The following is a 15,936-nucleotide window of genomic DNA, read 5'->3' as shown; positions in this document are numbered from 1 at the left end:
GAATTAAATACTTTTTTTGACATTTGAAAGAATCAAATAAAATATGAACAAGTTTCTTCTTTTTAAAGGATTAAACGTGTATTTAGTTTATGTAAATAACCGTTAATTAGCATATTACTAAAGCAAGTTCTTTTGTGATTCATAAACATTTAAATAATGCTAATTTGTGAAAGGTTGAATGACTTGGTTTGGAATGTTTTTTTTTTTGATAAAAGAAGTCTTTGTTTTATTAAATCATTTCATGTTAACACGGAAATCTATAACTCAAACTCTTGGCTTAGTAATTTTTTTTTGAAAAGTTTTACTTTTATTTTTGTATTTGAAGTATCTTATGAGTCACACCCACAGAGTAAATATATACATATATATAGATGTTGAAAGTAGGTTACAATTGTCTGTAAATGAAAAAAATATTTTCTTGAAATTTTGTATATTATTTTTTCCATAATCAAAATTTATATTATTGTCACATCAAAAGCTAACTGTGTAGACAAATCAAATTAATTTGGCAAAAAAAAGTAAATAAAATTCTTTAAATAAACAAAAAAATATGACGCAAAATGATTTTTTTCAAATTTTTGTTAAAGAAAAATAAAATTTATATGTTTTTTGTTTTTTTTTTTGTTTATATCTTTGTTTTCTTAAAATTGTAGCTGTTGTTTTTAAGAAAAATTTTAAATTTTCTTTAAAAAGTTTTTAAAACTTTTGACAACTCAAGTGTGTCATCATGAATATTTGACTTTAAAAATATTAGACAAATTGTCATTTAGTGACAACAATTACAATTTCACTTTAAAATTTAAAATTTCAAACTAATTATCTTTAATTATTGAAATAAATCACGAATACATCAGAAAACGTGCACGAAATATTAATTTTATTTTTCAGAATTATAAAAATTAAAATTTTGTAAATTTTTAACCCCTTTTAATAAAAATTTCTTTATTTGTTTTGATCATCTAAACAATTTACTTTAACCAAATGGTTGTCTTAGTTTTTTTTTATATAGTAAAAATGTAATAAATTCTTTAGAAAAATGTAGGTAAACAATATGCCCATACAATTAACACCATATTCATTGATATGCAAACATAGCAGCTACCTCATAAAAATACTACAACAATACTATAGTATTGTACAATATAAAACTTTTTATTTTATACCACCACTTTGTCTATAATCTTAACAAACATTAGCTTAGCTGCTACCACCTTCCCGATGTCCCCCCTGTCTACCTCTCCACCTCCCACCACTATAGCCCTTTTTATCTCATTGCCAACCAAACAATAACATGACTAGAAAACATATAAACAATAGAAGTGACATGCAAACACATGTATGCGATGTGCACATTACACATTAGAGAGTGAATTTAATTTAAATATTGGTTAAGGGAAAAAATTAATTCGTTAAAAGTTGCCTTTGAAAAAATGCGCCGGTTTTTTGTTGTAAACAAATTTGATATTAATCATATTACGGTTGTCATTTTCATTACTTTTACAAACTTGGCAGCACTTTTAAACTGGATTTGTTTTATATTTATTTGTTTACTTTCACTTAAAGTCGTTCTTAAATGTTAACTTAACTGTTTGTAATACTTTGTTCAAACTTGGGAGTACTTTCAAATCTAAATGTTTGAGACTATATTCTGGTTCGTAGGATATTCTATAGAATCTATAATCTAGTCTACAGTGTAGTCTATAGCCTAGTCTATAGTCTAGTCTTAAGTCTAGTCTATAATCTTGTCTACATTGTAGCCTAGTCTATGTCCAGTCTATAGTCTAGTCTATAGTCTAGTCTATAGTCTAGTCTATAGTCTAGTCTATAGTCTAGTCTATAGTCTAGTCTATAGTCTAGTCTATAGTCTAGTCTATAGTCTAGTCTATAGTCTAGTCTATAGTCTAGTGTATAGTCTAGTCTATAGTCTAGTCTATAGTCTAGTCTATAGTCTAGGCTATAGTCTAGTCTATAGTCTAATCTATATTCCGGTCTATATTCTAATCTTTATTTAGTCTTGTCTATAGTCTAGTCTATAGTCTAGTCTACAGTCTAGCCTATAGTAGTATCTTTAGTCCAGTCTATAGTCTAGTCTGTAGTCCAATCTATAGTCTAGTCTTGAGACTAGTACTTTTGTTTTAAATATTTCACTTACAAATGATTTACTTAAAACGTTAAATTTATACTTAATACCGATCTGTATATTTTTCTTAAACATTATTCATAAAATTAATGCAACCACAAGAAATTAACCTTTCCCGTACACAATTACTATAATTATTTTTCTTATTTTAATTTTTCTTTATTATCTAGGGTATTTCTTGTTTATAAGTTTATATTAGTTCATATGTTTCTTTTGTTATTTCTTTAAATAATTTTTACTTAACTTTGATCTTATTTATATATTTTATATAAAATAGTTGTTTTTCTATTTTTTTTTTGTTTATACTAAACTTTTGCTATTTACCTTTACTTTTTTTCTTTTATATATGTATATAGACTTATATACACTTTTATTTGTATTCTGTTTTATTATTTTTATTATTAGCATGTTTTTCTCTTTGTTTATTTTGGTATTTTGCTGCTTATTTGATTAGCGAATGGCTGATAATTTGTTTAAGGCTTAATATATAAAGCCCATGGATGTTCTACTATAGGAAATTAAAAAAAAAACTATTTAAAAGCAATGTTAATATTTATTTTTTTGCCAATTTTTAAGTTTTTGAAAAAATCTTTAAAATTGTTCCAAAAACTTAATGTTTTACTGTTATTTTTAATTTAATTTTTATTTACATTTTTTATTGTCAATTTTGAATTTTATAATATTTTCTTATTTATGTTATCAAATTTTAATAAATAATGATTTTTTTCTTAAAATTAAATTTAAAATCTTTTAAACGTTATTTTTTAACCCTTTTCAACATGGCAACTTTATTTTCTTGTCTTGTTTATAAACAAGTGGTAACACTTGTCAAACACTTGTTTTTTAACAACCCTGTTTTTATATTGATTTTTTTCTACACAAAGAAAGAAAGAGAGAAAACTGAAAAAAGTAATGCCCATAAATCAATGCAAAAACATTTTTGTAGACGAAGTTTTATTCAAGTATAAAAACATTACAAACTATGCAAGTTTTTTGGTGATATTCATTATAAAAAAGCCAAAGAATAATAGAATAAATTATTTTAATTAAAGAAAAAGAAAGTTATGAACAAAATAAGTGTTTTAAAGTGTAATTATTTTGCTTTTAAGACAGAAGATAAACTTAAAAGAAATTCCCTTGGTTAGAAAATTAAAAAAAAAAACGACGACGACAAAGACGAAGCAAAATAACAAGAAAAAACTTTCCTTTGTGTTGTGGTGGCATTAATTGCAAAGAAAATCTTTAAAAAATCCCTAGATTCTTTTAAACAAGAGTCTAAAATATTAAAGTTTTAAAGGAAAAATACCTTAAACAAATAAATTGTGTGAATTAATTGAAAGCTTTTCCATGGCGAAAATGAATATGGATGACGTTTCATCACAAAATTCTGCAACGACTCCCATAGTCCGTGAGAATATACCTCTGATTAATCGACCAAAACGACGGTGGTACCTATTTAGGTGAATCATATTTTCAAGTTTTTTATTATTATTTATATAAATTATTTTTTTTTTTTCTAAAGTTAAATGTTTATCATGTTTGGCTTTATAATTGAGTTGCTGTAAAGAAAAAAGATATAAAAAGTCATTTTATTGTATGTAGTTGTTGTTAGTGTTTTGTGTGGGGTACATACACAAAAACAACGTAGAGTGTTGAGCAGAGCGCGAGAGTGAGAAAAAAACCCCCTTTGACTTTTCTGGTAAAATGTCTGTTTTTATTTATTTATAATTATTGTTGTTGTTTTGTGTGGGTTTTTTGCTTTTGAGTTTTGTCATCTTATTGTTATTGTTAGTTTTTGCATAAATTAAAATAATTTTTAATTATTTTTTATTTTTTTGCTTTTAATTATTAATAGTTTTCTTTTTGTTGCCATTTTGCGTGTTTTTAAGTAATTAAGTTAGTGATCATCTGCTGTTGTTTTTGTTTTACTTTGTTTTGACCTCCATTTTTAACCCCTTTTACGAATTTTTTACTTTTAAACAGCATTTGTGTTCTATTTAATTAATAATTTATTGATTTTTTTTATAAAAAATCATTTTTAAATAATAAAGTTTTTTTTTTAAGAAATGTTCTGGAATTTATGAAAATTGCTTTTAAAAGCGAAATGAGACAATATGTATGGATGTCAGGGTGTTTTTTTGTGAAATTAAAGGAGTGTTTTAAAGACAAGAGTTTCCTTTGTTAGAAAATTAAAACGTAATAATCAGTTTAACCCTTAAAGTTACCTAACATAAAGGAATTTCTTTATAAAATTTGTATACAAGGGTAAAAGCTACAATTACCGGAATGCTCACGACAATTGAATCTTATTCTGAAACGATCATAGTCATGCTCGGTTAGATATAGATTAGTTCTAATTCCGATTAAGTACAACCCCGCGTATATTCTGGTTCTAGTTATGTAATAACTCTGCTCGAGATCAGTTCTAGTTCCAGATCATTTCTAAATCAGTTTTAGTTCAGCTCCAGGTTTGTTTTGTTTTGCTTCTGTTCTGGTTCTAGTTATGTTCCAGTTCTGTTCTAGATCTTTTTAAGTTTACTTCTAATTTAGTTCTAGTTCAGTTCTCTCTCTGTTCTAACTCTGTTTTAGATCAGTTCTAGTTCCAGGTCATTTCTAAATCAGTTTTAGTTCAGCTCCAGGTTTGTTTTGTTTTGGTTCTGTTCTGATTCTGGTTCTAGTTCGTTCGGTTCTAGTTTTGTTCAACTTCTGTTTTAGCTCTGTTCTAGTTCTGTTCTAGTTCTGTTCTATTTCTGTTCTAGTTCTGTTCTAGTTCTGTTCTAGTTCATTTCTAGTTCTGTTCTAGTTCTGTTCTAGTTCTGTTCTAGTTCTGTTCTAGTTCTGTTCTAGTTCTGTTCTAGTTCTGTTCTAGTTCTGTTCTAGTTCTGTTCTAGTTCTGTTCTAGTTCTGTTCTAGTTCTGTTCTAGTTCTGTTCTAGTTCTAGTTCTGTTCTAGTTCTAGTTCTGTTCTAGTTCTGTTCTAATTCTGTTCTAGTTCTAGTTCTGTTCTGTTCTAGATCTAGTTCTGTTCTAGTTCTGTTCTAGTTCTATTCTAGTTCTGTTCTACTTCTGTTCTAGTTCTGTTTTAGTTCTGTTCTAGTTATGTTCAGTTTTAGTTCGGTTCAACTTCTGTTCTAGTTCTGATCTAGTTCTCTTCTAGTTATGTTCTGGTTGTATTCAAGTTCTGTTCTACTTCTGTTCTAGTTCTGTTCTAGTTCTGTTCTAGTTCTGTTCTAGTTCTGTTCTAGTTCTGTTCTAGTTCTGTTCTAGTTCTGTTCTAGTTCTGTTCTAGTTCTGTTCTAGTTCTGTTCTAGTTCTGTTCTAGTTCTGTTCTAGTTCTGTTCTAGTTCTGTTCTAGTTCTGTTCTAGTTCTGTTCTAGTTCTGTTCTAGTTCTGTTCTAGTTCTGTTCTAGTTCTGTTCTAGTTCTGTTCTAGTTCTGTTCTAGTTCTGTTCCAGTTCTGTTCTAGTTCTGTTCTAGTTCTGTTCTAGTTCTTTTCTAGTTCTGTTCTAGTTCTGTTCTAGTTCTGTTCTAGTTCTGTTCCAGTTCTGTTCTAGTTCTGTTCTTGTTCTGTTCTAGTTCTGTTCTAGTTCTATTCTAGTTCTGTTCTAGTTCTATTCTAGTTCTATTCTAGTTCTATTCTAGTTCTATTCTAGTTCTGTTCTAGTTCTAGTTCTGTTCTAGTTCTGTTCTAGTTCTGCTCTAGTTCTGTTCTAGTTCTAGTTCTGTTCTAGTTCTGTTCTAGTTTTGTTCTAGTTCTGTTCTAGTTCTGTTCTACTTCTGTTCTACTTCTGTTCTACTTCTGATCTAGTTCTGTTCTAGTTCTGTTCTAGTTCTGTTCTAGTTCTGTTCTAGTTCTGTTCTAGTTCTGTTCTAGTTCTGTTCTAGTTCTGTTCTAGTTCTGTTCTAGTTCTGTTCTAGTTCTGTTCTAGTTCTGTTCTAGTTCTGTTCTAGTTCTGTTCTAGTTCTGTTATAGTTCTGTTATAGTTCTGTTCTAGTTCTGTTCTAGTTCTGTTATAGTTTTGTTCTAGTTCTATTATAGTTCTGCTCTTGTCCTGTTCTAGTTCTGTTCTAGTTCTGTTCTAGTTCTGTTCTACTTCTGTTCTAGATCTGTTCTATTTCTGTTCTAGCTTTATTCTACTTCTATTACAGTTTTGTTTTAGTTCTATTCTAGTTCTTTTCTAGCTTAACAATTACTGAAATATTCATCACTATTTATCTTACTTTACAATTTATTGCCTCCCTATAGTGTTTTATTTATAAAATTGTTGCTTTATACTTGATGCTGACTTAACCTCTATTTTAAATTGTTTCTATAAAGAACTTGCAAGGTTATTATTTATTCCATTTGTATGCAAATCTTATATTCAGGGTCACCTGATGCAAGTAATTTATATATTGGCATATGTTAAAAATTTTTAAACTTAAATTGGTTGGCGGCCAAAATTGGCAGGAAACTAAAAAGCAATAAATATGTCACAATAACGAAACAAAGCCTAAAGGTTAACAAACAAAAAAAATAAAAAAACCAATATTTAAGAAAAAAACTTAAATTTAAACTTTTTAAAAAGAACTTATATAATTAAAATTTTATTTAACATATTTTTCGTTTGTTTCTTCTTTCTTTTTATAGTTGTTGGCGCAAATGGTTTTCGGCTCGTGAGCTACGCGCTCGTACCGTTCATTTGGGACGTGCCACAACCGAAAAATTCCCACCGAACGAGATACGCAATCAAAAGTACAATTTCATAACGTTCCTGCCTTTGGTCCTTTTCGAACAGTTTCGTTTCTTTTTGAATTTATATTTTCTCTTAATGGCTCTGTCACAATTTATACCCGATATACGTATTGGTTATCCCTATACCTATTGGGGCCCATTGGGTTTTGTTCTCACCGTCACTATATGTCGTGAGGCCATCGATGATTATCGTCGTCATCAGCGTGATCGTGAGGTGAATTCACAAAAATATAAACGTCTTATAGTATCGGAATCGAGAGGTTATGAAATGGTACCGTCTTCGAAAATAAAAGTTGGTGATATTATTATTGTGGAGAAAAATGAACGTGTACCGGCTGATTTGATTTTGATAAGGACAAGTGATAAGAGTGGTTCGGTTTTTGTGCGTACCGATCAATTGGATGGTAAGTGTGAACATAGAGATAGAATTAAACCATACAACTGAAATAGAACTGAAATAGAACTGAACTAGAACTAAACTAGAACTAGAACTGAACTAGAACTCAACAAGAAGTAAACTAGAATTGAACTAAAACTGAACTAGAACTGAACTAGAACTGAACTAGAACTGAACTAGAACTGAACTAGAACTGAACTAGAACTGAACTAGAACTGAACTAGAACTGAACTAGAACTGAACTAAAACTGAACTAGAACTGAACTAGAACTGAACTAGAACTGAACTAGAACTGAACTAGAACTGAACTAAAACTGAACAAGAACTGAACTAGAACTATTCTAGAAAAGAACTAGAACTGAACTACAACTGAACTGAATTTATATTTTCGATAAAATATTTTTCTTTTTCTGTTATATTATAGGTGAAACTGATTGGAAACTCCGTTTAGCTGTGCCCTCAACTCAAAAACTCAACAAGGATTCCGACTTATTTAACATTGATGCCAGTGTTTATATAGAAAAGCCACAAAATGATATACACTCGTTTATAGGCACTTTCTCGATGACCGATGGCAGTGAAGAGACAGGTTTAAATGTTGAAAATACTTTGTGGGCCAATACTGTAGTGGCTGCTGGTACTGCCACTGGCATTGTTATCTATACCGGCTGTGAAACACGCAGTGTTATGAATAATTCACAACCCAGATCCAAAGTGGGTCTATTAGATATGGAAATTAATGGTTTAACTAAAGTAGGTCTTATTTTCTCTCTAATAAACGATGTGTGTAATTATTTTCTTTCTTTTTAAGGTTCTTTTCTGTGCCGTCTTGGGTTTATCTTTGGTTATGATGATGTTAAAAGGTTTCAGTGGTCCCTGGTATCGCTACATGTTCCGTTTTGTTTTATTGTTTTCTTATATTATACCCATTAGTTTGAGAGTAAATTTAGATATGGGCAAGGCATTCTATTCCTGGCAAATGCAAAATGATCCTGAAATACAAGGCACAGTGGTGCGTTCTACTACTATACCCGAAGAACTGGGCAGGATATCATATGTTTTAACCGACAAAACAGGAACTTTAACACAAAATGAAATGGTGTTTAAAAAGGTACATTTGGGCATTGTTTCACATGACAATGATACCTTTCATCATGTTACCGAAATAATAAGCTCATTGGCACCAACTATATTGGGAAAAGCTAATAACACAGACGCTACATCAAAAACCAGTCTCTACGGCAATCGTATGCGTAGGCCAGAGGGTTGGCGTGAGTGGGAGGCAGTTAAGGCTTTAGCTTTATGCCATAATGTTACCCCAGTAACCGATGAAGATGACAACCGTTCGGTATCGACTTCATCAACCTTTACCTCTTCGGCTGGTGGCTCTAATTCACCCACAAAATCTGTGATAAATATGGATGTGGCATCAGCAAATGAACATCAATATCAAGCCTCTTCTCCCGATGAAATAGCTCTCGTCAAATGGACCGAACAAGTGGGTTTGACTCTAATAGCTCGTGACATCAGCTCCATGACTTTGCAGTTGCGTGATCATCGTCATGATGATAATTTACTGCATTTTCAAATACTTAAACTGTTCCCTTTCACCAGTGAAAGCAAACGTATGGGTATTATTGTTAAAGATTCACAGACGGGCGAAATTGTTTTCTATTTGAAAGGTGCCGATGTGGTTATGTCTTCTATAGTGCAATATAATGATTGGTTAACAGAAGAATCTGGTAATATGGCTCGTGAGGGCTTAAGAACTCTTGTGGTGGCGAAAAAAGTTTTATCCGAAGAGCAGTATAATGATTTCGAAACACGTTATTCGGCGGCAAATGCTTCACACTCGGATAGACCGGCAAAAGTGGCTGCGGCAGTGGAGTCTTTGGAAAGAGAAATGGAGCTGTTGTGTTTGACAGGTACATTTGTTTACTTCTAGTTCAGTTTAAGTCATTTCTAGTTCAGTTATAATTCAGTACTAATTCAGTTCTATTTCAGTTCTAGTTCAGTTCTAGTTCAGTTCTAGTACAGTTCTAGTTCAGTTCTAGTTCAGTTCTAGTTCAGTTCTAGTTCAGTTCTAGTTCAGTTCTAGTTCAGTTCTAGTTCAGTTCTAGTTCAGTTCTAGTTCAGTTCTAGTTCAGTTCTAGTTCAGTTCTAGTTCAGTTCTAGTTCAGTTCTAGTTCAGTTCTAGTTCAGTTCTAGTTCAGTTCTAGTTCAGTTCTAGTTCAGTTCTAGTTCAGTTCTAGTTCAGTTCTAGTTCAGTTCTAGTTCAGTTCTAGTTCAGTTCTAGTTCAGTTCAGTTCTAGTTCAGTTCTAGTTCAGTTCTAGTTCAGTTCTAGTTCAGTTCTAGTTCAGTTGTAGTTCAGTTCTAGTTTAGTACTATTTCAGTTCTAGTTCAGTTCTAGTTTAGTACTATTTCAGTTCTAATTCAGTTCTAGTTCTATTCTAGTTCTGTTCTAGTTCTGTTCTAGTTCTGTTCTAGTTCTGTTCTAGTTCTGTTCTAGTTCTGTTCTAGTTTTGTTCTAGTTCTGTTCTAGTTCTGTTCTAGTTCTGTTCTAGTTCTGTTCTAGTTCTGTTCTAGTTCTGTTCTAGTTCTGTTCTAGTTCTGTTTTAGTTCTGTTCTAGTTCTGTTCTAGTTCTGTTCTAGTTCTGTTCTAGTTCTGTTCTAGTTCTGTTCTAGTTATGTTCTAGTTCTGTTCTAGTTCAGTTCTAGTTCTATTCTAATTCTGTTTTAGTTCTGTTGTAGAAAGTGTATTATAATTAAAATATTCTCTTTGAACTTCTTTCCAGGCGTTGAAGATCGTCTCCAAGACGGCGTACGACCCACACTTGAACTTCTACGCAATGCCGGTGTACGTGTCTGGATGTTAACGGGTGATAAGTTGGAGACGGCTTGTTGTATTGCAAAATCTTCTCAACTAATTGGTCGAAATCAGGGCCTTCATGTCTTAAGACCGGTAAAAACCCGTACCGATGCTCATTTGGAATTAAATCAATTCCGCCGTAAACAAGGACATGCTTTAGTTATTTCCGGCGAGTCCCTAGAAGTGTGTCTACAATATTATCGTTTGGAATTCTTAGAATTAGCCACCGCTTGCCCAGCTGTGGTCTGTTGTCGTTGCAGTCCCACACAGAAAGCTCAAGTTGTACAATTGATACAAAAACATACGGGCAAACGAACCTGTGCCATTGGTGATGGTGGCAATGATGTCAGCATGATACAACAAGCTGATGCTGGTGTGGGTATAGAAGGACGTGAGGGTCGCCAAGCCTCATTGGCGGGTGATTTTAGTATACCTCAATTTTCTCACATAGCCAAATTATTACTGGTTCATGGCCGTCGATCCTACAAACGTTCTGCTGCTCTCTCACAATTTGTCATACATCGTGGTTTGATCATAACCACTTTACAGGCAGTTTTCTCTGCAGTTTTCTATTTAAGTTCTGTGGCCTTATATCAAGGTTTCCTTATGGTTGGCTATTCGACACTTTACACTATGTTCCCGGTATTTTCTTTGGTTTTGGATCAAGACATTGACTCTTCTACGGCGGTTACGTATCCTGAACTCTATAAAGACTTGTCAAAGGGTCGCAGTTTATCGTATAAGACATTCTTTATATGGGTCCTAATCAGTATCTATCAAGGTGGTGTTATAATGTATGGAGCTTTAATACTTTTCGAAGATGAATTTATACACATCGTAGCGATCAGTTTTACCGCGTTGATTATGACCGAATTGATAATGGTCGCACTGACAGTGAGAACATGGCATAGGTAAGAAAACAATTATTTAAATTTTAGCTTTATATTTTTTGCTTTAATTTTATAAATATTTTCTTTTGTAAAACTAACTTTTTTCTTCCTTTCCAGACTAATGGTGCTGGCCGAATTATTCAGTTTAGCTTTATATCTCATTTCTTTGTTCGTTTTACATGAGTATTTTGGTAAGTTGAAGTTTTAAAGTCTTTTGAAGTGGAATAGACATCAGATTGTTGAGGTGACAATAGAAAAAGACTAGAAATGAACTAGGACAGAAGTAGAACTTAACTAGAACCAAACTAAAACTGAAATACAACTAAACTAAAACTAAACTTGAACTGAACTAGAACTGAGCTCGAACTTAACTACAACAGATATAAAGCAGAACTAGAGCTAAACTGCAAAAAAACGATTAACAGAACTAGAACATAAATACAACAGAACTAGAACAGAAATTTAGACAAGAATTAAACAGAAATAGTACTGAACTAGAACAAAACTCTGTTTAGAACATAATTAGAATAACTAGAAGTGAACTAGAACTGATGTATAACTAAGTAAGAGCTGATGTAGAACTGAACTAGAACTGAACTAGAACTGAACTAGAACTAGAACTGAACTAGAACTGAACTAGAACTGAACTAGAACTGAACTAGAACTGAACTAGAACTTAACTCGAACTGAACTAGAATTGGACTAGAACTGAACTAGAATAAAACTTGAACTGAACTACAACTGATGTAGATCTAAACTAGAAATGCATTAGAACTCAACTAGATCTAAACTAGATCTGAACTAGAACTGAAATAAAACTGAACTAGAACTGAACCAGAACTGTACAAGAACTGAACTAGAACTGATGTAGATCTAAACTAGAAATGCATTAGAACTCAACTAGATCTAAACTAGATCTGAACTAGAACTGAACTAGAACTGAACTAGAACTGAACTAGAACTGAACTAGAACTGAACTAGAACTGAACTAGAACTGAACTAGAACTGAACTAGAACTGAACTAGAACTGAACTAGAACTGAACTAGAACTGAACTAGAACTGAACTAGAACTGAACTAGAACTGAACTAGAACTGAACTAGAACTGAACTAGAACTGAACTAGAACTGAACTAGAACTGAACTAGAACTGAACAAGAACTGAACTAGAACTGAACTAGAACTGAACTAGAACTGAAGTAGAACTGAACTAGAACTGAACTAGAACTGAACTAGAACTGAACTAGAACTAGAACTGAACTAGAACTGAACTAGAACTGAACTAGAACTGAACTAGAACTGAACTAGAACTGAACTAGAACTGAACTAGAACTGAACTAGAACTGAACTAGAACTTAACTCGAACTGAACTAGAACTGAACTAGAATTGGACTAGAACTGAACTAGAATAAAACTTGAACTGAACTACAACTGATGTAGATCTAAACTAGAAATGCATTAGAACTCAACTAGAACTGAACCAGAACTGAACTAGAACTGATGTAGATCTAAACTAGAAATGCATTAGAACTCAACTAGATCTAAACTAGATCTGAACTAGAACTGAACTAGAACTGAACTAGAACTGAACTAGAACTGAACTAGAACTGAACTAGAACTGAACTAGAACTGAACTAGAACTGAACTAGAACTGAACTAGAACTGAACTAGAACTGAACTAGAACTGAACTAGAACTGAACTAGAACTGAACTAGAACTGAACTAGAACTGAACTAGAACTGAACTAGAACTGAACTAGAACTGAACTAGAACTGAACTAGAACTGAACTAGAACTAAACTAGAACTGAACTAGAACTGAACTAAAACTGAACTAGAACTGAACTAGAACTGAACTAGAACTGAACTAGAACTGAACTAGAACTGAACTAGAACTGAACTAGAACTGAACTAGAACTGAACTAGAACTGAACTAGAACTGAACTAGAACTGAACTAGAACTGAACTAGAACTGAACTAGAACTGAACTAGAACTGAAGTAGAACTGAACTAGAACTGAACTAGAACTGAACTAGAACTGAACTAGAACTGAACTAGAACTTAACTCGAACTGAACTAGAATTGGACTAGAACTGAACTAGAATAAAAATTGAAATGAACTACAACTGATGTAGATCTAAACTAGAAATGCATTAGAACTCAACTAGATCTAAACTAGATCTGTACTAGAACTGAACTAGAACTGAACTAGAACTGAACTAGAACTGAACTAGAACTGAACTAGAACTGAACTAGAACTGAACTAGAACTGAACTAGAACTGAACTAGAACTGAACTAGAACTAGAACTGAACTAGAACTAGAACTGAAATAGAACTGAACTAGAATTGAACTAGAATTGGACTAGAACTGAACTAGAATAAAACTTGAACTGAACTGCAACTGATGAAGATCTAAACTAGAAATGCATTAGAACTGAACTAGATCTAAACTAGAACTGAAATAAAACTGAACTAGAACTGTACCAGAACTGAACTACAACTGATGAAGAACTAAACTAGAATTGAATTAGAACTGAACTATAACTGGACTAGAACAGAACTGAACTATAACTGAATTAGAACAAAACTAGAACTGAACTCAATTGAAACTTGATCTAATATTTCACTTTTTTCTGTTACAGATTGGGAATTTATTTCATCTACCGATTTCCTGGGTAAAGTTTCCATTATAACTTTGGTATCCTGTTTCCCTCTGTATATTATTAAATTTTTACGCAAAAAATGTTCGCCGCCTTCGTATTTAAAACTTTCATAAATCCAAAAAATGTTCTATTCTATTAAGATATCTCTTTATTTTTTTATAAAATTTTATGAAAGTTTTTCTTTTTTTATTTATAAGTAATTTTAAATTAATTTTTAGGTATAGATATTAATATAATGAACTATATAATTAAAAATACTTACAATTTTTTGTTTCGTTTTTTGTTAATGTTTTTTTTTTTTATATATAATTATTATTTAATATTTAAGTTAATGAAACAATTACACACACACCCACTCACATGGATAAAGAAATGCAATTTTAAAATGAGTTTTTGTTTTTTGAGTAAGAATATTATTTGTGATTTTTTAAAAAAAGAATTAAAAGAAAAGTCATGATGTGGAAGTTAATATTTTAATTTCGAGGCTTTTTTATTATATTGGAAAATGACAAAAAATTAGTTTAATCTCATTTTATATTTTAAGTTAAAAGAAATAGGTTTATGTGTTAAATCAAATTTAACACATGGAGCAAAAAAAAAATTTGTTTAATTTTATATTTATGTTTAAAAAAAAATAAATCCTAAAACTTAACAAAAGTGATAATTAAAAAATAAAGAAAATTATGTATAATTTATCTCATGTTGCTAAAAAAAATCGAAAAAAAACAAATAAATTGATAAATTAACAAAGAATTAAAAAAAAACTTCCCCACAAGAAAAATTGAACTGAAATTTGAAGCTAAATTTAAAGCAAAATTTAAAAATAAAATTCAAAATTTTAAAAAAAACTTTTCAATAAAACTATTAAATAAATTTTAGTTTTTAATTATAATGCCGTTTTGCCCTTTGTCCCCTGACTGTTTTCTGCATTTTAATTCTTTAAACATTTCATTAGCTTTTCTTCATTCACTATATAATTCTATAAAAATGTTTATTTTTCTCATTTTAACTTTATAAATAAATAAAAACCAAATATTTAATATGTTTATAATTAATTAATATTAAACAAAATATTGCTAAATCATTTAACAGAAAAATTTATAAAATTTATTTATAAACAAATTAAACAGAAACAAAACAAATAAAAACTCTAATTAATTATTACTAAAAATTAAAATTCTTATATTATTACAGTCTTTGTCCCCGAAAGATAAAGACAAAACAGAAAAAGCAAAATAATTCAAAGAAAAAAAACTATTTTTAAAACAAATACAATTTAAAAGAAAAAAGATTTTAATGTAAAAATTACAACAACAACAAAAAATTAAATAAAAATAACATAATAAAAAATAAAAAGAAAATGTGTTTTAATTTTAAAACAAAATAAAACGACTGTAGCCTTGTCTATAGTCCAGACAATAGTTTTGTCCATTGTCCACATTAAAGGCTTGTCTATTGTCCAAATTATGGTCCTGTCTATAGATCAAATTATAGTCTTGTCAAAAGTCCACACTGAAGTCTAGTCTCTAATCTAGACTATAGTCATATCTATATAGACAAGACTATAGTCTTGGCTATAGTCTAGATTATTGTCTATAGTCTAGACTATAGAATTGTCTATAGTCTAGACTATAGTATTGTATATAGTCTAGACTATAGTATTGTCTATAGTCTAGACTATAGTACTGTCTATAGTCTAGACTGTAGTCTTGTCTATAGTCTAGAGTATAGTTTTGTCTATAGTCTAGAGTATAGTGTTGTCTATAGTCTAGAGTATAGTATTGTCTATAGTCTGGACTATAGAATTGTCTATAGTCTAGACTACAGTATTGTCTATAGTCTAGACTACAGTATTGTCTAGACTATAAACAAGGCTGTAGTCTTGTCTATAGTCTAGACTATAGTCTAGGTGATAGTCTTGTATATAGTCCAGGCTATAGTCTTGTCTAAAGTCCAGACTATAGTATTTTCTATAGACGTCTATATTCAAGGCTATAGTCTTGTGACTATAGTGCAAATTACAGTCTTGTCTATAGACAAAAGACTATAATCTGTCTTGTCTATAGTAAAGACTTATGTTTTGTCAATGATAAAGACTTTAGTCTTGTTCATAGTCCAGGCTATACTCTTGTTCATAGTCTAGGCTATAGTCTTGTCTATAGTCCAGGCTATAGTCTTGGCTATTTTAAAGACCTAAGTCTTGTCTATAGTCCCGACTATATTAAAACAGTTTAGCTTCGGTTTGT

General features: G+C 30.8%; 1 protein-coding gene and 1 long non-coding RNA gene across 3 annotated transcripts in view; one reads left to right on the top strand and one right to left on the bottom strand.

The window, feature by feature from the left end:
* LOC111685443 (probable phospholipid-transporting ATPase IIB) overlaps positions 1-14,115 on the top strand; it is a 32,664-nt gene extending 18,549 nt beyond the window's left edge. Inside the window, exons 1-7 of one of the 2 annotated variants that reach the window (XM_023447713.2) lie at positions 3,076-3,600; positions 6,769-7,277; positions 7,695-8,023; positions 8,082-9,195; positions 10,067-11,051; positions 11,148-11,221; positions 13,670-14,115. In XM_023447713.2, the coding sequence (XP_023303481.1) occupies positions 3,488-3,600; positions 6,769-7,277; positions 7,695-8,023; positions 8,082-9,195; positions 10,067-11,051; positions 11,148-11,221; positions 13,670-13,803 (3,258 nt within the window). In that variant the 5' untranslated portion in view covers positions 3,076-3,487 and the 3' untranslated portion in view covers positions 13,804-14,115. Of the gene's footprint in view, positions 1-3,075; positions 3,601-6,768; positions 7,278-7,694; positions 8,024-8,081; positions 9,196-10,066; positions 11,052-11,147; positions 11,222-13,669 lie in introns of those variants that run through there. The other variant, XM_023447712.2, reaches the window with a different exon arrangement.
* LOC124419636 lies at positions 3,078-4,033 on the bottom strand. Its single transcript, XR_006940738.1, has 2 exons — positions 3,774-4,033; positions 3,078-3,699 (listed from the first exon to the last, which is right to left on the bottom strand). It is a non-coding gene; the product is annotated as an uncharacterized LOC124419636 (long non-coding RNA).
* Positions 14,116-15,936: the final 1,821 nt, after the last annotated feature.

Source organism: Lucilia cuprina, chromosome 2 (assembly GCF_022045245.1).
Source record: "Lucilia cuprina isolate Lc7/37 chromosome 2, ASM2204524v1, whole genome shotgun sequence".
Taxonomy (NCBI): domain Eukaryota; kingdom Metazoa; phylum Arthropoda; class Insecta; order Diptera; family Calliphoridae; genus Lucilia; species Lucilia cuprina.
The sequence above is the reverse complement of the archived record's forward strand: the minus strand, read 5'-3'. Positions and strand labels throughout refer to the sequence as shown.